The sequence below is a fragment of the Branchiostoma belcheri genome, unplaced genomic scaffold (genome assembly GCF_001625305.1).
Source record: "Branchiostoma belcheri isolate BF01 breed outbred unplaced genomic scaffold, Haploidv18h27 scaffold5, whole genome shotgun sequence".
NCBI lineage: Eukaryota > Metazoa > Chordata > Leptocardii > Amphioxiformes > Branchiostomatidae > Branchiostoma > Branchiostoma belcheri.
Genome location: NW_017804131.1, coordinates 5,157,806 through 5,172,263, shown reverse-complemented (window position 1 = coordinate 5,172,263; position 14,458 = coordinate 5,157,806). Strand labels below are relative to the sequence as shown.

Genomic DNA, 14,458 nt, shown 5'->3' with positions numbered 1-14,458 from the left:
AATATTCTTGACAGTTAAATATAAAGCTTGACATGATGAAAGAAGTCTATTGTTCAGTCTAATTGAAAGTAGGAATGACAAAAACTCTTGTATAAGTAACATGTAAATTCCTCATTCTTTTCTCAATGACAAAGGTTCTTTAATTCAGTTTCCGAAGAGAATACATTGCATACATGACTCTATTTTGATGTATATTTGGTATAACATCCTATGTACATTTGGTATAACATTCTATGTAAACTTTCAAATAATCAGCTGTATTTATAAAAGGAGGGTAGTTGACACCATACCGATACCTATTGTCAATAAGGATTTTAGGGGAAAACTAATAATTACAATATTTTGATATTTCTCTGTTGAGTTTCGAATATTCAAAAACTTTTTATCATGTAACAGAGTATAGGTTCCAAAGCTCTAAAGTCTAATACATGTAGTAATACAACAATAATTATGACATCTACGGTTGGCACATATGGAATTTCTTCACCTGTCCTCAGTGAAAAATTCCTGAAGTGCTTCATTCCTGCCATTCCGTTGTCTTGTAGTACCTGGTACAACAAACACACATCAAAGTGTGCAGCTTACTGTGGATTCCACAAAAACCAACAACAACATCACAACAATCTTACCTCAAACAACCTGAGTCAATTCTCTAGGACACTTCTGTCCAGAACGAAGAGCAGATTAGATCATTGAGAGTTGTGGGTTGCTGATAGTGCCACATCAATTTGATTTGTTGGTTCTCGGATTTGCCTCTTCATTTTTTTCACAAGAAAAAAAAAAGATTCTGGTTCTGAATGAACTAAAATGCTCATATTTTGCCCCCAACAGTTGAGGAAAGTCTTTTTCTTCCTACTTGTCACTTCATATTTTTTTCCGAAAAATATTTGAGAACCAACAAATTAAATTGGTGTGGCCTAACTGTGCCATGAAAGCTGTTGAGAATTTCTTTTTGTAGCTATAGATTTTCCTGTGTGCTTTCCACCCTATAGTGCTGTTATTTTGACTTAAAGTATGCTGCTACTCTTAAGTGACGGAAAGAAGCACGTGTGAGTACGGCCTCCTTACGGTAAAGTTGCAATCGCACAGAGATCGTACGTTGTAAGCACGTACAACTCACTTACCACTTGCGCAACGTACAATGCACGCAACCACTCACGGCCAGACGTAACGTGCAGACCACACTCTTACACCTTGCGCAACCGTGCGATTGACGTGCGAGTGACGTGCGTCGACGCCACTCCTTCCCTATGTTTTCAGAAAAAACCTAGCAGACGTAGCCTCCCAAAAAACGTACGGACAAAAAGCACGTACGGCGGGTTGTGACCCGGGTTGTAGCTTTATAACATTCCTCACTTGGAATTTGGATGTCTGTAGAGACAATATAAAGGATGAGTTGATGACCATGTCACTGCAGGTGAAAAGACTTTATTCCTTGAAATAGATGCAGTGTTTTGTTAGTTTCATGAGCAATATTGATTGGTATCTTACAAACCTAACTGTCATGGGAATGGAGTCCATTAGCTATGTTTAATCAAGTAAATCGGTGTTTGTATTAAAATTACATATTAATGTGCAAATGGCATGTCATTTATTGTTCTTATATTCTTTTACTGCACCTTCTAAAAAACACAATTAAGATCTTGCACTTGAAGCTAACGTCTGTGTCCATAATATCACCAGAGTCCATAATATCGCCACCTTGAGAAATAGTGTGCTTAAAGATATTTCTACTGCAACATACCCTAGGTATGTACATTTGATGTGTGAAGTAGTGCATACCAAAAGTATGTTGCAGTAAAATATCTTTAACACACTGTTTCTCAAGGTGGCGATATTATGGACTCTGGTGATATTATGGACACAGATGTTATAAATATGTTACATTTCTGTCCCTTCTCTGTTTGTCATCAATACATGTTTGATTCACTCTTTTGTGGATATCTACATCTTTATGGTCTTAACTTTTTTGTGACAGACTTGCTATCTTTGAAGTGAAGTGGTTCTTTTTGTTAGCCTGGTTACCAAACCTATTATAGCTCCCGAGTCCTACATCCTCTCCGCTATTTGCGGAGAGGATGTAGGACTCGGGAGCTATAATAGGTTTGGTAACCAGGCTATCTTTTTGTAGGTTACTAGTAATTTATCTTTATCTATACAGATACCTTTGTCCCTAATATATGGGATTGATGAAAGCAAGGAATACACATAACTCCATTGTTGAAAGATAAAAGTATTTGTGAATGTTTGATCCTGTTTTGTTTTGTAGTGATTGTCACAGTGGAGACTTCATTTTTTTCCTGATATTATAATTTAATATTATAAAGCTGTTTCTCTTGATACCGGTTTGTCTTGTTCTCTTGGTGACAAACAAAATAAGCAATGCTGCAATAGAGTCCATTCCAAGTCACTGCATGGGTTTTTAAATCATATTTCTAATATTTTCTAATTATTTTTAAGTAATTCGAAAATAGTATAAATATTCTGAAATCAGATAAAAAATGTAAATACCTGAGTACGTGTTTTCGAAAATGTTGGCATAATTTGCAAAAACTTCGAAAGTCGCAATCAAATGGGATCTTAATTTCAAACTGTTTAGACCAATAATACATACGGTACCGTATAATTAAAAGTAGCGTTTGGTGTTCATCTGGCCATGAGCTATATACTGAAACTGAATACTCCCATCTTGACTATCTGTGATTTAAAGTTGACATGTTGCAGATGTACATTTGGTAATGTAGAAAATATGTCCGCAGGTATAGGGTGTACTGTCTCCCAGGAGTGATTTGTATCTATCTAGGATGACATAGTCATTATCCCAGCTTATGTAGTTAGGCCACAGCAAGTAAATTTTATGGATGACATCCTCCGCAGACTCCAAATCTAATGCGAGCGGGCAAAAAAAAAAACAAGGTGGGCCGAAAAAAACAAGGTTCCTACAATTTAAAATTTTGACTCAATAATTGTACAAATGATTTTGATTCAGTGGGAACATCACATATACACAGCCAACATCACATACAAATGTATCACTGCATCAAAGTAAGAAACAAAACATTAAATCAGAGCTTGTCTCCTCTCTTCATAGATAACTGCCATCCACCTTCCGGCATGGCAACAGGCATCTTTGCCCATTTTCGGCATGTTGACCACTGTCAGAAGGCAACAAAATTTCTTGTTTTTTTCCCCCAAATCATGCGAAAATTAATGCGCGCGCCGATGTCATCCATAAAAATTACTTGCTGTAGCCTTATGTTAATGTGAGTGCACACCTTGAGTTATCCAGGCAGTGACTGGTGGTAACCTGGGGCAGGGGTTGGATCAGCCGGCTTGCCCTAATCTCCCCTTCTTTAACATGTCTGGGGGGAATAATCTCCTGTGGACTTTTCTATTTATCTTCCCCTGACAGGGCGGGCTTGTTGAAATCAGCCCAGTATTGTGATGTACCGTTTCACGAATAGCTATTGATTTTTTTGCGGGCTGGTGGCCGTTATTTTTGCTGATGTGTGGGCAACTCCCCGTTCTGACAAGCATGTATTGCCTGCCATACCTTTGATGGTAACCGCTTCTCTTTGTTTGTCGTGCATAAGTCAGATAAGTTACATAACTTATCATGCGGAGAGTTTTGACCGTTAGTGTAATCATTAACGAGACAGACAATATTTGTTTGGGTCCCACAGTTCATGTGTGCTCGGAGTCATTAAGTGTTGAAGAGGTGCGTGACTGGCTAATGAGGAATTATCCCCAAGTTCTTAAAGAAATTAGTCTTCCCAATGATACGTTCTAAATTGTATGCTCCCGAGAACCCTCTCCATTGTCACCTCACTGCCAGGCATTTTTGAATGCTACGGTCCTATTCAGGCACTAATAATAGACATGTACAGGCCACCCCGGGGCCTAATCCATCCATTCATGACCAGTATTTGCCATCTGTCAGTCCTGCTGCACGTATATATATAATCTTTTTTAATGCCAGGTCCTTGGTGACTTCACCCACTGACCGGTAATGTCATTATGTAGTTGTGTGGCAGCTCTGTGGAAGCCTGGGTGGAGTAAGAGACACTCCTACTGACAGCCTTTGTTACTGACAGCTCTGCCGCAGACGTTGGGCCATGTGTACAGGGGGACGCTTTTGTACGTGACACAAATTGTTTCACTGGGGCAGCGCTGGCTTTTCTGTGTTGACCCCATGTCGGTGTGTGACTAGCTGCCCAGGGGACTGAATGGGACGGCCAGTTACATGAAGATTTGGTTTCAAATGGAAGATCAGAAGGTGGGACAGGAGGATGGGTCTCCTGCAAAACACGGCATCCCACCCGTCAAGAAGTGCGATGCGTTTACACGGGCCTTTTCACGACAAAGCGTACTGGTAGAAGAAGGTTAGGTTTCTCCTTTGTATGTCATTCTTTCTTTGTTGTATGTTGGAGCATTTGTATGTTTATACTGTATACCAATCCTACATGTTTGTGTGTGTGTAATTTTTACCAAAGTGTGTGTATCTGTCTGACTGTGTATATGTATCTGGTATGCTTTGAGTGTGATACAACATTGAATTGTCAGTCTTTTGAAAATGATTTTTTTAGACAGCAGAAACATGGCTTTGTCTTACAAGATTTGAACTGTTTAGTGTTTTCATTACAAGAGGTGCCTTTAGTGTTTAATCTGTAGCAAAAGGGTTACAATATTTTTTTACAAACGATGCATATTTCATGACAGAAAATGTTTATTTCATGATGAATATCTATTTGTACAATGTATTACAAATGTATACTGATATTTCTTCAAGGGATAATCTTTGTAAGTTTGTTCATCTTTTCCAAGATAGAATATGGTGAAGGGAAGAAAACTACAAATGTTCTGGGTGTCTCAGACTGTCTATTATATCACCATAGAGCTGTTGGCAAGGACTTGATAATCACCAAAATTCCCCAATATTTGCTTTACCTTTGTGTGAAGTGAGAACAACTCTTCAGTCCATAGAGCACATCCTACTGTCCCTGTGATCTAGCCCATTACAATAATGAAGCTGCAATTATATGCTTTGTTATGGCCTGGTTACATTTACATTTCAAAAACCTGATGGGGGTGGTAATTTTATACAATCTGTAAACTGAATGGCAAAGAGTCCATAACAGAAAGCATCGTAGTGTTCATGTATTGTTCTGGGGACAAAGTGTCTGTCACACATTCCTCTATAGTGGCAACACAACAGGAGCTTCAAAATGCAATTTTCATACAGAGATTAATAAAGCACACAATAGGTTTTGTTGTTGAAGTATTTGTACTCAAGCAAAGATTAATGTTCAAGGGCTGACAGATTGTTTTGGAAGAAAATACCAAATGCACTTCACTGTCAAGTTGAGAGGCACTTGTGTCACCAAATGCAGAGACCCAGGGTGTCACTTGACTGTTGAGGTTACGGTATTAGTTGACATTATGGCATCATTTTACAAAATTTGTCGTCATGCTTGTTAATGTGTGTAATCATGATTTGTTTCAAAGACACTCAGTTTGCACTGGTAGAGATGCTTTTGAAGTGGGATTTTGTTTGTGATGTATGCATGACTGCTTGCTGATTGGAGTCGTTTGTTCTTATTAGTCTTTGTTTTCCAGCAATGGCTTGACAGAAATTATACTCTGAAGATGATTTTTCTAACAGCTAGGGTAGTGGAACCAGGTGTGACCAGTGCTTTTATTACATTTGATAATAGTTTTTGTTCCACTTTATGGATTCTGCCCACATCTGGATTGCATGCTTGAAAATATTTTGGCGTAGTGCCAGTTGATGTGTCAATGGTCACACTGATGAGGAATGCTGTAGGTTGAATTGTTACAATTCAAAGGTGAAACTCTTTGCAACATTGTCTTTATCATTTGAATCCTCATTGATGTATTTACCAGTGTAGGACCCAATTCTTGCGATGCCAATGTAGCCGTCTTCTCTATGTGATGTGGGGAGGTAAATTTTTGAAATCATATCTTAGTTGTTTTCTAATGTCAGTCTTTTTCTGTGTAACAAGGTTTCCAGCCTCACAAAAGGCAGTAATTCATCTAATTATGTCAATTTCCTACCCTGAAGCTATCATCACGACCTGTCACTCGCAGGTGCACACCTGTTATTGTCGTAAGGAAAAGAAGTGGTTCCTTTGATGCAAATTATAGGTCACGCATTGTGCTACTGCAGATGATGGTTACAAATTATGAAATATTACCGGAAATGTCTGTCATGAACGTAATGAATGTCTGTCTTGAAGAATTTTGACAACTCTGTTAGCTGGACAGTAAAATAATGGTGATTTGTATGTTGTAAGTCTTGGTTTAAATCATGCCAATAGTTTTTGGTCCTGTCATGATAGTACATATCGGTAACAAAGTTTTGTGGAACATAGGTATTTTTGAATTTGCAAGTTTGCAATTATGTAGAGGAGCAACCATAAAAGAATAGGTTGGGACAGTATCACAATACTCCTACAAGTACAATGTACATTTTGAACGAATTATAGTCGTTTCTCACAGCAGGGAAAAAGATTTTTGATCCACACATTCAAGTACATGTATCTTTATGGCAGTATTTTTGTATCTTTGGGATTGAAATTTCTTTTCAGTTCCTTCACTTGTAAAAACAGGATGTGTACAATGCAGAATGCTCTAGGTGGGGCACCATGGACGCACAAAGGCAGAATATCATGTTTTCAGAGGACTTTTGCCACGTGGGGAGGCCTTAGTAAAAGCTGGAAGTCTGGCCATTGTTACATAATGGGGAAAACAATCAAGATTACTGTAGCATTTTCTGCCTTTCGTCTGAAAACCAGGTGTACATTTTCCCTTTCAAGTGCCTCTGTCCACGTTTGTTTACAGGTATCACAGGTGTAATAAAATGCCCAGCCTATACAAAGTTTCTTGGTCAGATTTCTTTTATTTACTTGTCTGATATATTGTTAGTATTTGCTTCTGTTGGCGGCGTCGGCTTTCTTCGTAAACAAGCACGCCACACGTGTACAATGTCGTCGGTGTAAGGATATCGCCTCTCTCTTTGTTGTGAGTTTCTCACGGCTTTGGGAGGAAAATCAGCATGATTTGATGCCACATTCCGTTAGTACACGTTGGCCTCATTCTTATTGTCATTTCTGATCTGTTGTAGGATTAATTTCTACTTCCCGAATCAAAGTTTTAATCTTTATCACATATGTAAGACTATAACATTACAAAGGGTCTAGCATGGCATTAATATCGGCATGTTTAACAACCACAACATCACTAATTGCTGTTCTTTCATCCCCGTAGCCAGGATTTTGAATGGGGGGGTTCTTCCCACTGATTGAGGGTCCGGGGGCATGCTCCCTTGGAAAATTTTGAAAAATTAACCTTCTAAAATGGCATTTCGTGCGTTTTTGAGAGGATTTCAAAGAAAAAAATCAGAGATAAATTTTTATTCAATGACAAAGGGAGCAGTTTTTCTACGATTCCAGTCCATCTTTTCAAGAAAAATCTTGGACCTTTACATAAAAAGTAGACTAAAAAGTGGACCTTTACATAAAAAGTGGACCAAAAAGTGGACCTTTGAGCCTTGTGGGGGGGGGGTTCTTCCGAACCCCCCAACCCCCCCCTTGGCTACGGGCATGTGACTTTATTTGTGACCTGTGATGTTTTGTGATGTTCGGGAAATGACATCATACAGGAAAGCAGGATGTTTGTTTGGTGGCATACTGTTTGAAGGGAACTCTCCCATGGTGCATTTTGCTACAAAGGTTAACCCTGCCTGGCTGTCTTTCAAGAGGCCAAATTGTCTGGAACCCACACATGGGAAGCTTAGTCAACACTTGCTTTGGTTGGACGTATTCCAAATGAAAATGTATTGCAGTTGTGTGTATGTCAGAGGAACTTTACAATGTATGCCTTTTGTGTTCATCAGATACTGAACATAAGATTGGTGACAGAAACATTTCATAACCATAGGGAATAGGAATAGAAATGTGTTTGTGTAATATCTAACTAGTACTGGTATGTACATAGTTGTCATGTACAAAAAATGGAAGCAAACATATTGTGGTCTTTGAAAAAAAAATTACTAGTAGATCACCACCAACAAAACTACTTGGTCAGTTTTAATCTCCAAGCAGATATGTATTGGTGGCAAAAAGACAGTCATCAAATTGGCCAGGCAGTATCCATTAGCCAGAGAAGGTCCGCGGCCACCAACGGGTGGGGGTCAGGACAAAAAAAAATGGCCATATATAAAAAGGTAACGATCATTCCCCCACAAACTCTGCTTGGAGAGTAGTCAGTATCACATATTCTTCCTGATGTACATACCATCTACTGTACATGTAATTATTACAATGTCTAGAAATGCATGTATACAATAATTGTACCAGTAGGCCATTCATTGACAGATTTTTTTTGGACCTATAGTAAATGGTACTGGTAAGCTGACCTACAAAACGTGTGTGATACTAGTAGTTCACCCAGAGTGAACCTGTTGTGCTGGTACAGCTTGTAGGTGCTGTCAGTTGGACAGCTGTATCACAGCAGGATTACAGCTCACTCAACACACAGGCATGGAGAGGTCCTGTACAGCTGTCAACAAGTGGCCTGCAGGGGCTCAGAAAGGTCGTATGGATAAAACGAGAAGAGACAGGTGTGTTGTCACCACACAAAACTGTCACGACTCCAGGATTGAAATTGCAAGCGATCCCCATATTACCTGTCGTGGCAATTATCCCTGGTATTTGTGTATTCAGCTTTGGCCTCTTGCCTCAACCAGGCTTTGAAAGTGTATCTGTATCTGTATAGCCGGTATAACCGCCTTTCGGCGTAACACACCAGCTTCGCAGACACGCGGCGCGGTGGCAGCTGGCTATTTTACACCGATCGACTTGTTACACCTAACCTTTGAACTTTTAGCTCTAGACTTTGTTTAAAGCTATCTATTGACAATGCCCCTACTGTACTTGGTGACAGTGAGTTCCACTCTGCAATGGTTCTAGGAAAGAATGAATTCTTGAACACCTCAATCCTTGGTTGATAACTCTGGTACTTGAAGGCATGGCTATTTCTTGTTCTCTTCTTGGCTGGTATTAGGTACTTAGTAGTTGGGACATCCACCAGTTTATTAGTCATTTTGTACATGAAAGTGGCTAGAAAGAGTAGAAACTGGCCAATATGAAGACAACATGCAAACTTACTCCTTCAGCGGACCAATTCCCCTGGCATGTTATCTATCTATTTGGCCAATTTTTACTCTTTCCAGCCATTTCCAAAGCCAGGTACATGTAGAGGCTACCCCCTTAGCAGCTATTTCTCTAGAAAGGGTAAAATTCTCAGATTTCACCACTTGAAGTTATCTGAACCATTGTCTGTTGGCAGATGTATTACATGTCCCACATTTTGGCTGGGCACCAAAAGAGGTATAACTTGGCACTCTGTGTTCCTTTGTAATCAAAACATGTAAGGTTTATAAGCCAAATCGTACTGGTACCTTGCCAAGACAGACCTTTCCTCAGGCCGGATTCAGGAAGCTTAGTTCCCAGGTGGGAAGGGTAAAGGTAGGATCTGGTGTCAGTAGAGTGTCTTGACAGCAGGTGAAAAAAATATTTCAGACACAAAAGACGAAACAATTCTTACAAGAATGAAATTGTTGTAAAGAAATATCAACAATGTAGTTGTCATTCTTTTGAGGCATACAAACTGAGGGTTCTACCAAGAGAATAAGGTATGGAAATCCATTGATAATGTCTGGAGTTTTTCTTTCCTTCTTCACTAGTATAAACACCCACAACAAGTACCTAACAGTAGGAGGGGTGAGACTACCCACCAGAGATAATACTAGGTTACAAACAAACATAGTTCATGCCCTCAATTGGTTTTGTGGCTGACCTAGGCTGACATGACTGGCATACTAACCCTCGCTAAGAATCTAGCCTGTCGTCTACCAATGCAAGCTGTCCCAAAACTGTTCCAGTTATGGACGGCATTCTGGGTTGAAATCCAAAGGGAGCTTTTACAATGCCTGATTTATAAATACTGCACATGTGTATAAATCCAATTGATTCGTAGAATGTATGGTCGGCATCTAAATTAGACAACACTGTATATGTGCTACATGAATAGGAAATGTACAGTAGAGTTCTGACTTTTGATTATCAGATATGATAAGATGTTGCAAATGGAATTGTAATAGCTGTAGATGGAAACCAGATATAGAATCACGGAGTTGATAGTTGGTGCTACAATTATCCTTGTAACAGCCCTGCCCTTTGTATAGCCCTCAAGGCTGTGATTATTGTCTGGAACACTAGTAACAGCTGTTGTACTTGTGTGGGAAGTTACAACTTACATGCACAGCCCATGTGTGTAGGTGGGTGAACCTTATCTGTTGTTATGTGACCTATACACCACCCACTCCCACATACACCATTACAACATCACATAGTATTTCTGTAGACAGAACAAAGGAATAGATGTGTATAAATCATTGTGCATATCCTGATCTTATTGGACCCAGAACAAGTAGTCTATAATTCTATCAGGGCTCTAGAGGTATTCGAAAATAGATGAAAAGATTTGAATTAATCCCTCACATTTGTATTGTGTGTCCTTTTGACCCATTAAATCATTGTCCCATGCAGTCATTGTGCACTCTTGAAAATCAATATTGTGACCTTTTTATTCTACTTCTTCTTTTTGGATGTGACCTTTTCAATCGAGGTACAAATGGATTAACCAACAGAGTTTGGAAGATTTTCGTCTGTAGAAAATGTGTACAATGTATTCTTCTCGTCTGTAGAAAAAGTTGTTCTTTCATAAGGAAAGTAAGAATCCAGAATGTCATACAGCAACAAGTTTTGAAGAAAAAATATGTAACTATCAAATCCAATTCTGTTGAATTGAATCAGCTTACTTGAATGTTATACTGGCCATAGACACTAGATTGTTACAGAGTTGCTTCGACTACAAGATACTAGAATCTTGAAACTGTGATTTTGGTTCACATCAGTTTTTGAGCCCACTGTGCGACGCATGGACAACAGAGAGTGGGGACACCGGACATACCAGAACAAGACATATCACCAGTACTGTTTGTCTATCAAGTGAAAAGGGAAATTCTCAGTTTCCTGCCAGACATTCTGTAATGCCCGAGTTACTAAAACCATCTGAGCCAGACATGGTTGGTCCACAGACATTTTATCCATCAATTATTCCTTGTGTGTGGGCAGAGAGGAGAGGTATTGGGAGCACAGGAACTAACACACAGTAACAGTTAGGCCACACCGATTTAATTTTATGGATGACATCCTCTGAAGAGCCACAAACTAGTGCGCGCGGGCGAATAAAAAAAAAATCCCGGCCAAAAATAAAAATACTACTAAACCACAGGAATACAAAGCTGGTATTGTGAATTCGCGACAGTACTTAGTGACATATACGACAAGCCGGCACATGCTGGCTTGTTTCGGCATTTATGAATCGGTACTGTACTTATGTACCGAGTTCTTGAGTCGTGGAGTCGATAGCCTGGGTGCCCGGCTCCGTATTGTCGCTGACTACTATGGACTACCCAGGCCTAGAGCCAGGCCAGAGCCTCGGTGGAGGTGATCTTTTTTTTTTTAGGGCGACAGGCAAAAATCAATGCGCGCATGGATGTCATCCATAAAGTTAAGTCGGTGTGGCCTTACACAGTAGGCCATGGGGGAGGAGAGAACTCAAGCCATTCAGCATAAGACATCAACAAGAATCAGAACAGAGTCACCCTTGCCCTGGAATTTCGATCTATTTCTGGTAAGACTGTCTCCTGGAAGCGGTGGCTTCCTGCGTTTCCTGTGCTAGTTTCCCTGGCCTGCAGTGTTTGGCTTAGGGCTTTGGGTACGGCAGATCGCTCAGCGTACTCATCTTGCAAGAAGGTTCTTTCTTCTTGTGCTTTCTTGATGTTCTTGAGGTATTTGTGATTGCTGTTTCCATGGAAACCCAGGGCCAGGAAAACGGAGGTATGTTTTAAGAAGTCTCCATAACATAAGATTGTGAAGTGCTGACCAACATATGATACTAAACTGTTGGTGAAGAAATCATAGTAATTTGGAGATGTAGATTAGCTAGTAGCATATCAAAAGGTAATTGTTATCCCATGTATATTATCTGTTATAATGTAAGATAAGGAAAAAAGCTAGAATCTTACCTTAACCTGTTGAGAATATAATTATTTTTAAAACATTACTGCCAGTACTGCCAAGGATGTCAGGCAGGTAAAATACTGCCCTTCTAACCTTTAGAATATAAAAAGAATCTTATTGAGGGATCCTGTTTATTCATTTGAGAGAGATTACATAATAGCTCAGGGACAATTGATTTTGGTCCGCACTGTAAATAATTAAAGAGACTTTAGTGCAAGCAGCTGCATTTCTCTGATCAGAATTTAGCTGTGCCGTGACACACTTGTTTGACTCATTCTGAGATGGTCACTCTGCAAATTACAGCTTATCAGTAAGCTATTTTAGGACAAAAGCCTATGTATAAATCTGCATTATTTAAACTGAATAAGTAATTATGGTCAAAGATCCTTATTTTAGCTGAATATTATGAAAATATCACGCATACATAGCTCTACATGTAGCTGAACAGACTGATTTATTTTGACATTTTACTGAAGAGAAAAATCTATTTTCAAATTGATTGCTTTGAAAAGCGATTCTAACAGGCACTTTTTGGTAAATGATGGCCTGCCTGGCCACGGGTCCTTGAGGCCCTGTTTCACCTGGAGTTACTCATTGATTTGTGTGCTGTATTTCAAATTAGGTGAAGATATGACCGAATCATATTTTATTACTGTAAATTGTGTATCAAATTTCCTTCTTGAAAATGTTGCAGTTCATAAAGCTAGTGGCCTATCTTTCTAAAAATATGTTGGCAGATCAAATACAAACATAAAATTTAAATGGAGATTATAGCCATTAAAATCAATATCATAGGAATGCTGATATTAAAGCAAACATTTAGTAGCAATCTTATCATAATTTACTGTCAAGTCATCCTGTTTAAAAATGCCACTTTCTCTGGACAAAGACTTTGCCAATCAGTCTGTCTTCTGTTTGAGTACAAACAAGATATGTACACATGTGTTAGACATTTATACATTCTTTAAATTCCTGAGTCAAGCCATTAATAGCATGCATTTAGATGGATAGACAAAGGGGAGGTATACGCACATGGGTCTAAGGTCATTAAGTAGGTATAGAACCTGTGACATATTGCATAGATCATGTGTGAAACCTCAGCCAAGTTCACCCATAACATAAATTTATGTATCTTGTACCTAGTCATCTTGTAGTTTTACCCAACAGGATTTGTATGCATTAGAAAACGTTGTGTGCCAAAAGTCCAAATGATAGATACTTGTATGTCAGCAAGTTCGTGCACGTTATTGGCTGCCGAGGCATTTGAAAACTGCATTGCACAGAAGGTTTTGGGTTTGATTTGCTAGTTAATGCGTGAAATTATGATATTTCCACTTACCAGAAAGGTTTAGAAGGCAAGCCTAAAAATTACTGCATGTATACATGTAGGTGAAAGAATTTCCAGTAAAACGTTTTAACCTTTTGGTTGCAAGGTTTGGTTTGGTTTTATTTAATGCCCACAATCATGATATCAATGATCATTCTGGCATACTCATTATCACCTAAATGAAGTAAGGAAAGTTGTGTAAAGTGCCTTTCCCAAGTGCACAAGACTTGTGACATGGCAGGATTTGAACCCGGGACCTCTTGGTTCTGAGCTGAATGCTCTGCCGTTACACCACACGACCCCACGGTTTTTTGATTGTATGCTAAACTTGAGGGAAGCGGTCACTCTTGACAAATTGCTGTACGCTCCAGAGCGCCCCAGTGTTGCCGTGTTTGTTGCCTGCTGATACTCTGTTGACAGTACAGTACTTGAGTGAGAAATGCCCCCTGGCAAGGCCCTGCTCTGTTGCTGAAGTAAATGTTCACTCAGGCATTAAAATAAAGTCTTACACATGTGTCTGATTAGTGGGATACTTGTTACTTGTAGAAGAAGTTTGCACCATAGCTCCAATCATGAAACTTCATATAAGTTAGCAATAGCTGTCTTGTTGGCTGAGACAGTTATTCTTCTATCTTTGACTTCTTTTTTGGTAGTAAGTCGTTACATGCAGTGTTAAATACATTGTACCTGCACCTGATACTGGATGTATACAAAACATGGTTAGGAGCTACAGATGTGTGTATCCTTGGGAAAAGTTGTATTTGGCTTCTTGTGAATGAGTAGGACTAGGGGTAGGCATGAAAATCTTTGTAGCTGTAAAATATTGTAAAAACTTTTTGAAGTTGGGAACATTATGTCTTGATCTGCTTTTCCTATATACAAATAATCACTGATGAAGTTATGCGGCAACCAAAATGTTCTTTGTTAGTTAGTGGTGGCATTAAAGTAGGCACCAAAGTAA

General features: G+C 39.2%; 1 protein-coding gene across 8 annotated transcripts in view; it reads left to right on the top strand.

The window, feature by feature from the left end:
* LOC109480008 (kazrin-like) overlaps positions 1–14,458 on the top strand; it is a 76,858-nt gene that overhangs the window by 26,504 nt on the left and 35,896 nt on the right. For 2 of the 8 annotated variants that reach the window (XM_019782127.1, XM_019782129.1), the window contains exon 1: positions 3,911–4,382. The exons of 4 other annotated variants lie outside the window; for them this stretch is intronic. In XM_019782127.1, coding sequence (XP_019637686.1) covers positions 4,244–4,382 — 139 coding nt within the window. In that variant the 5' untranslated portion in view covers positions 3,911–4,243. Of the gene's footprint in view, positions 1–3,909; positions 4,383–14,458 lie in introns of those variants that run through there. 2 more of the 8 variants (XM_019782125.1, XM_019782133.1) reach the window with 2 other exon arrangements.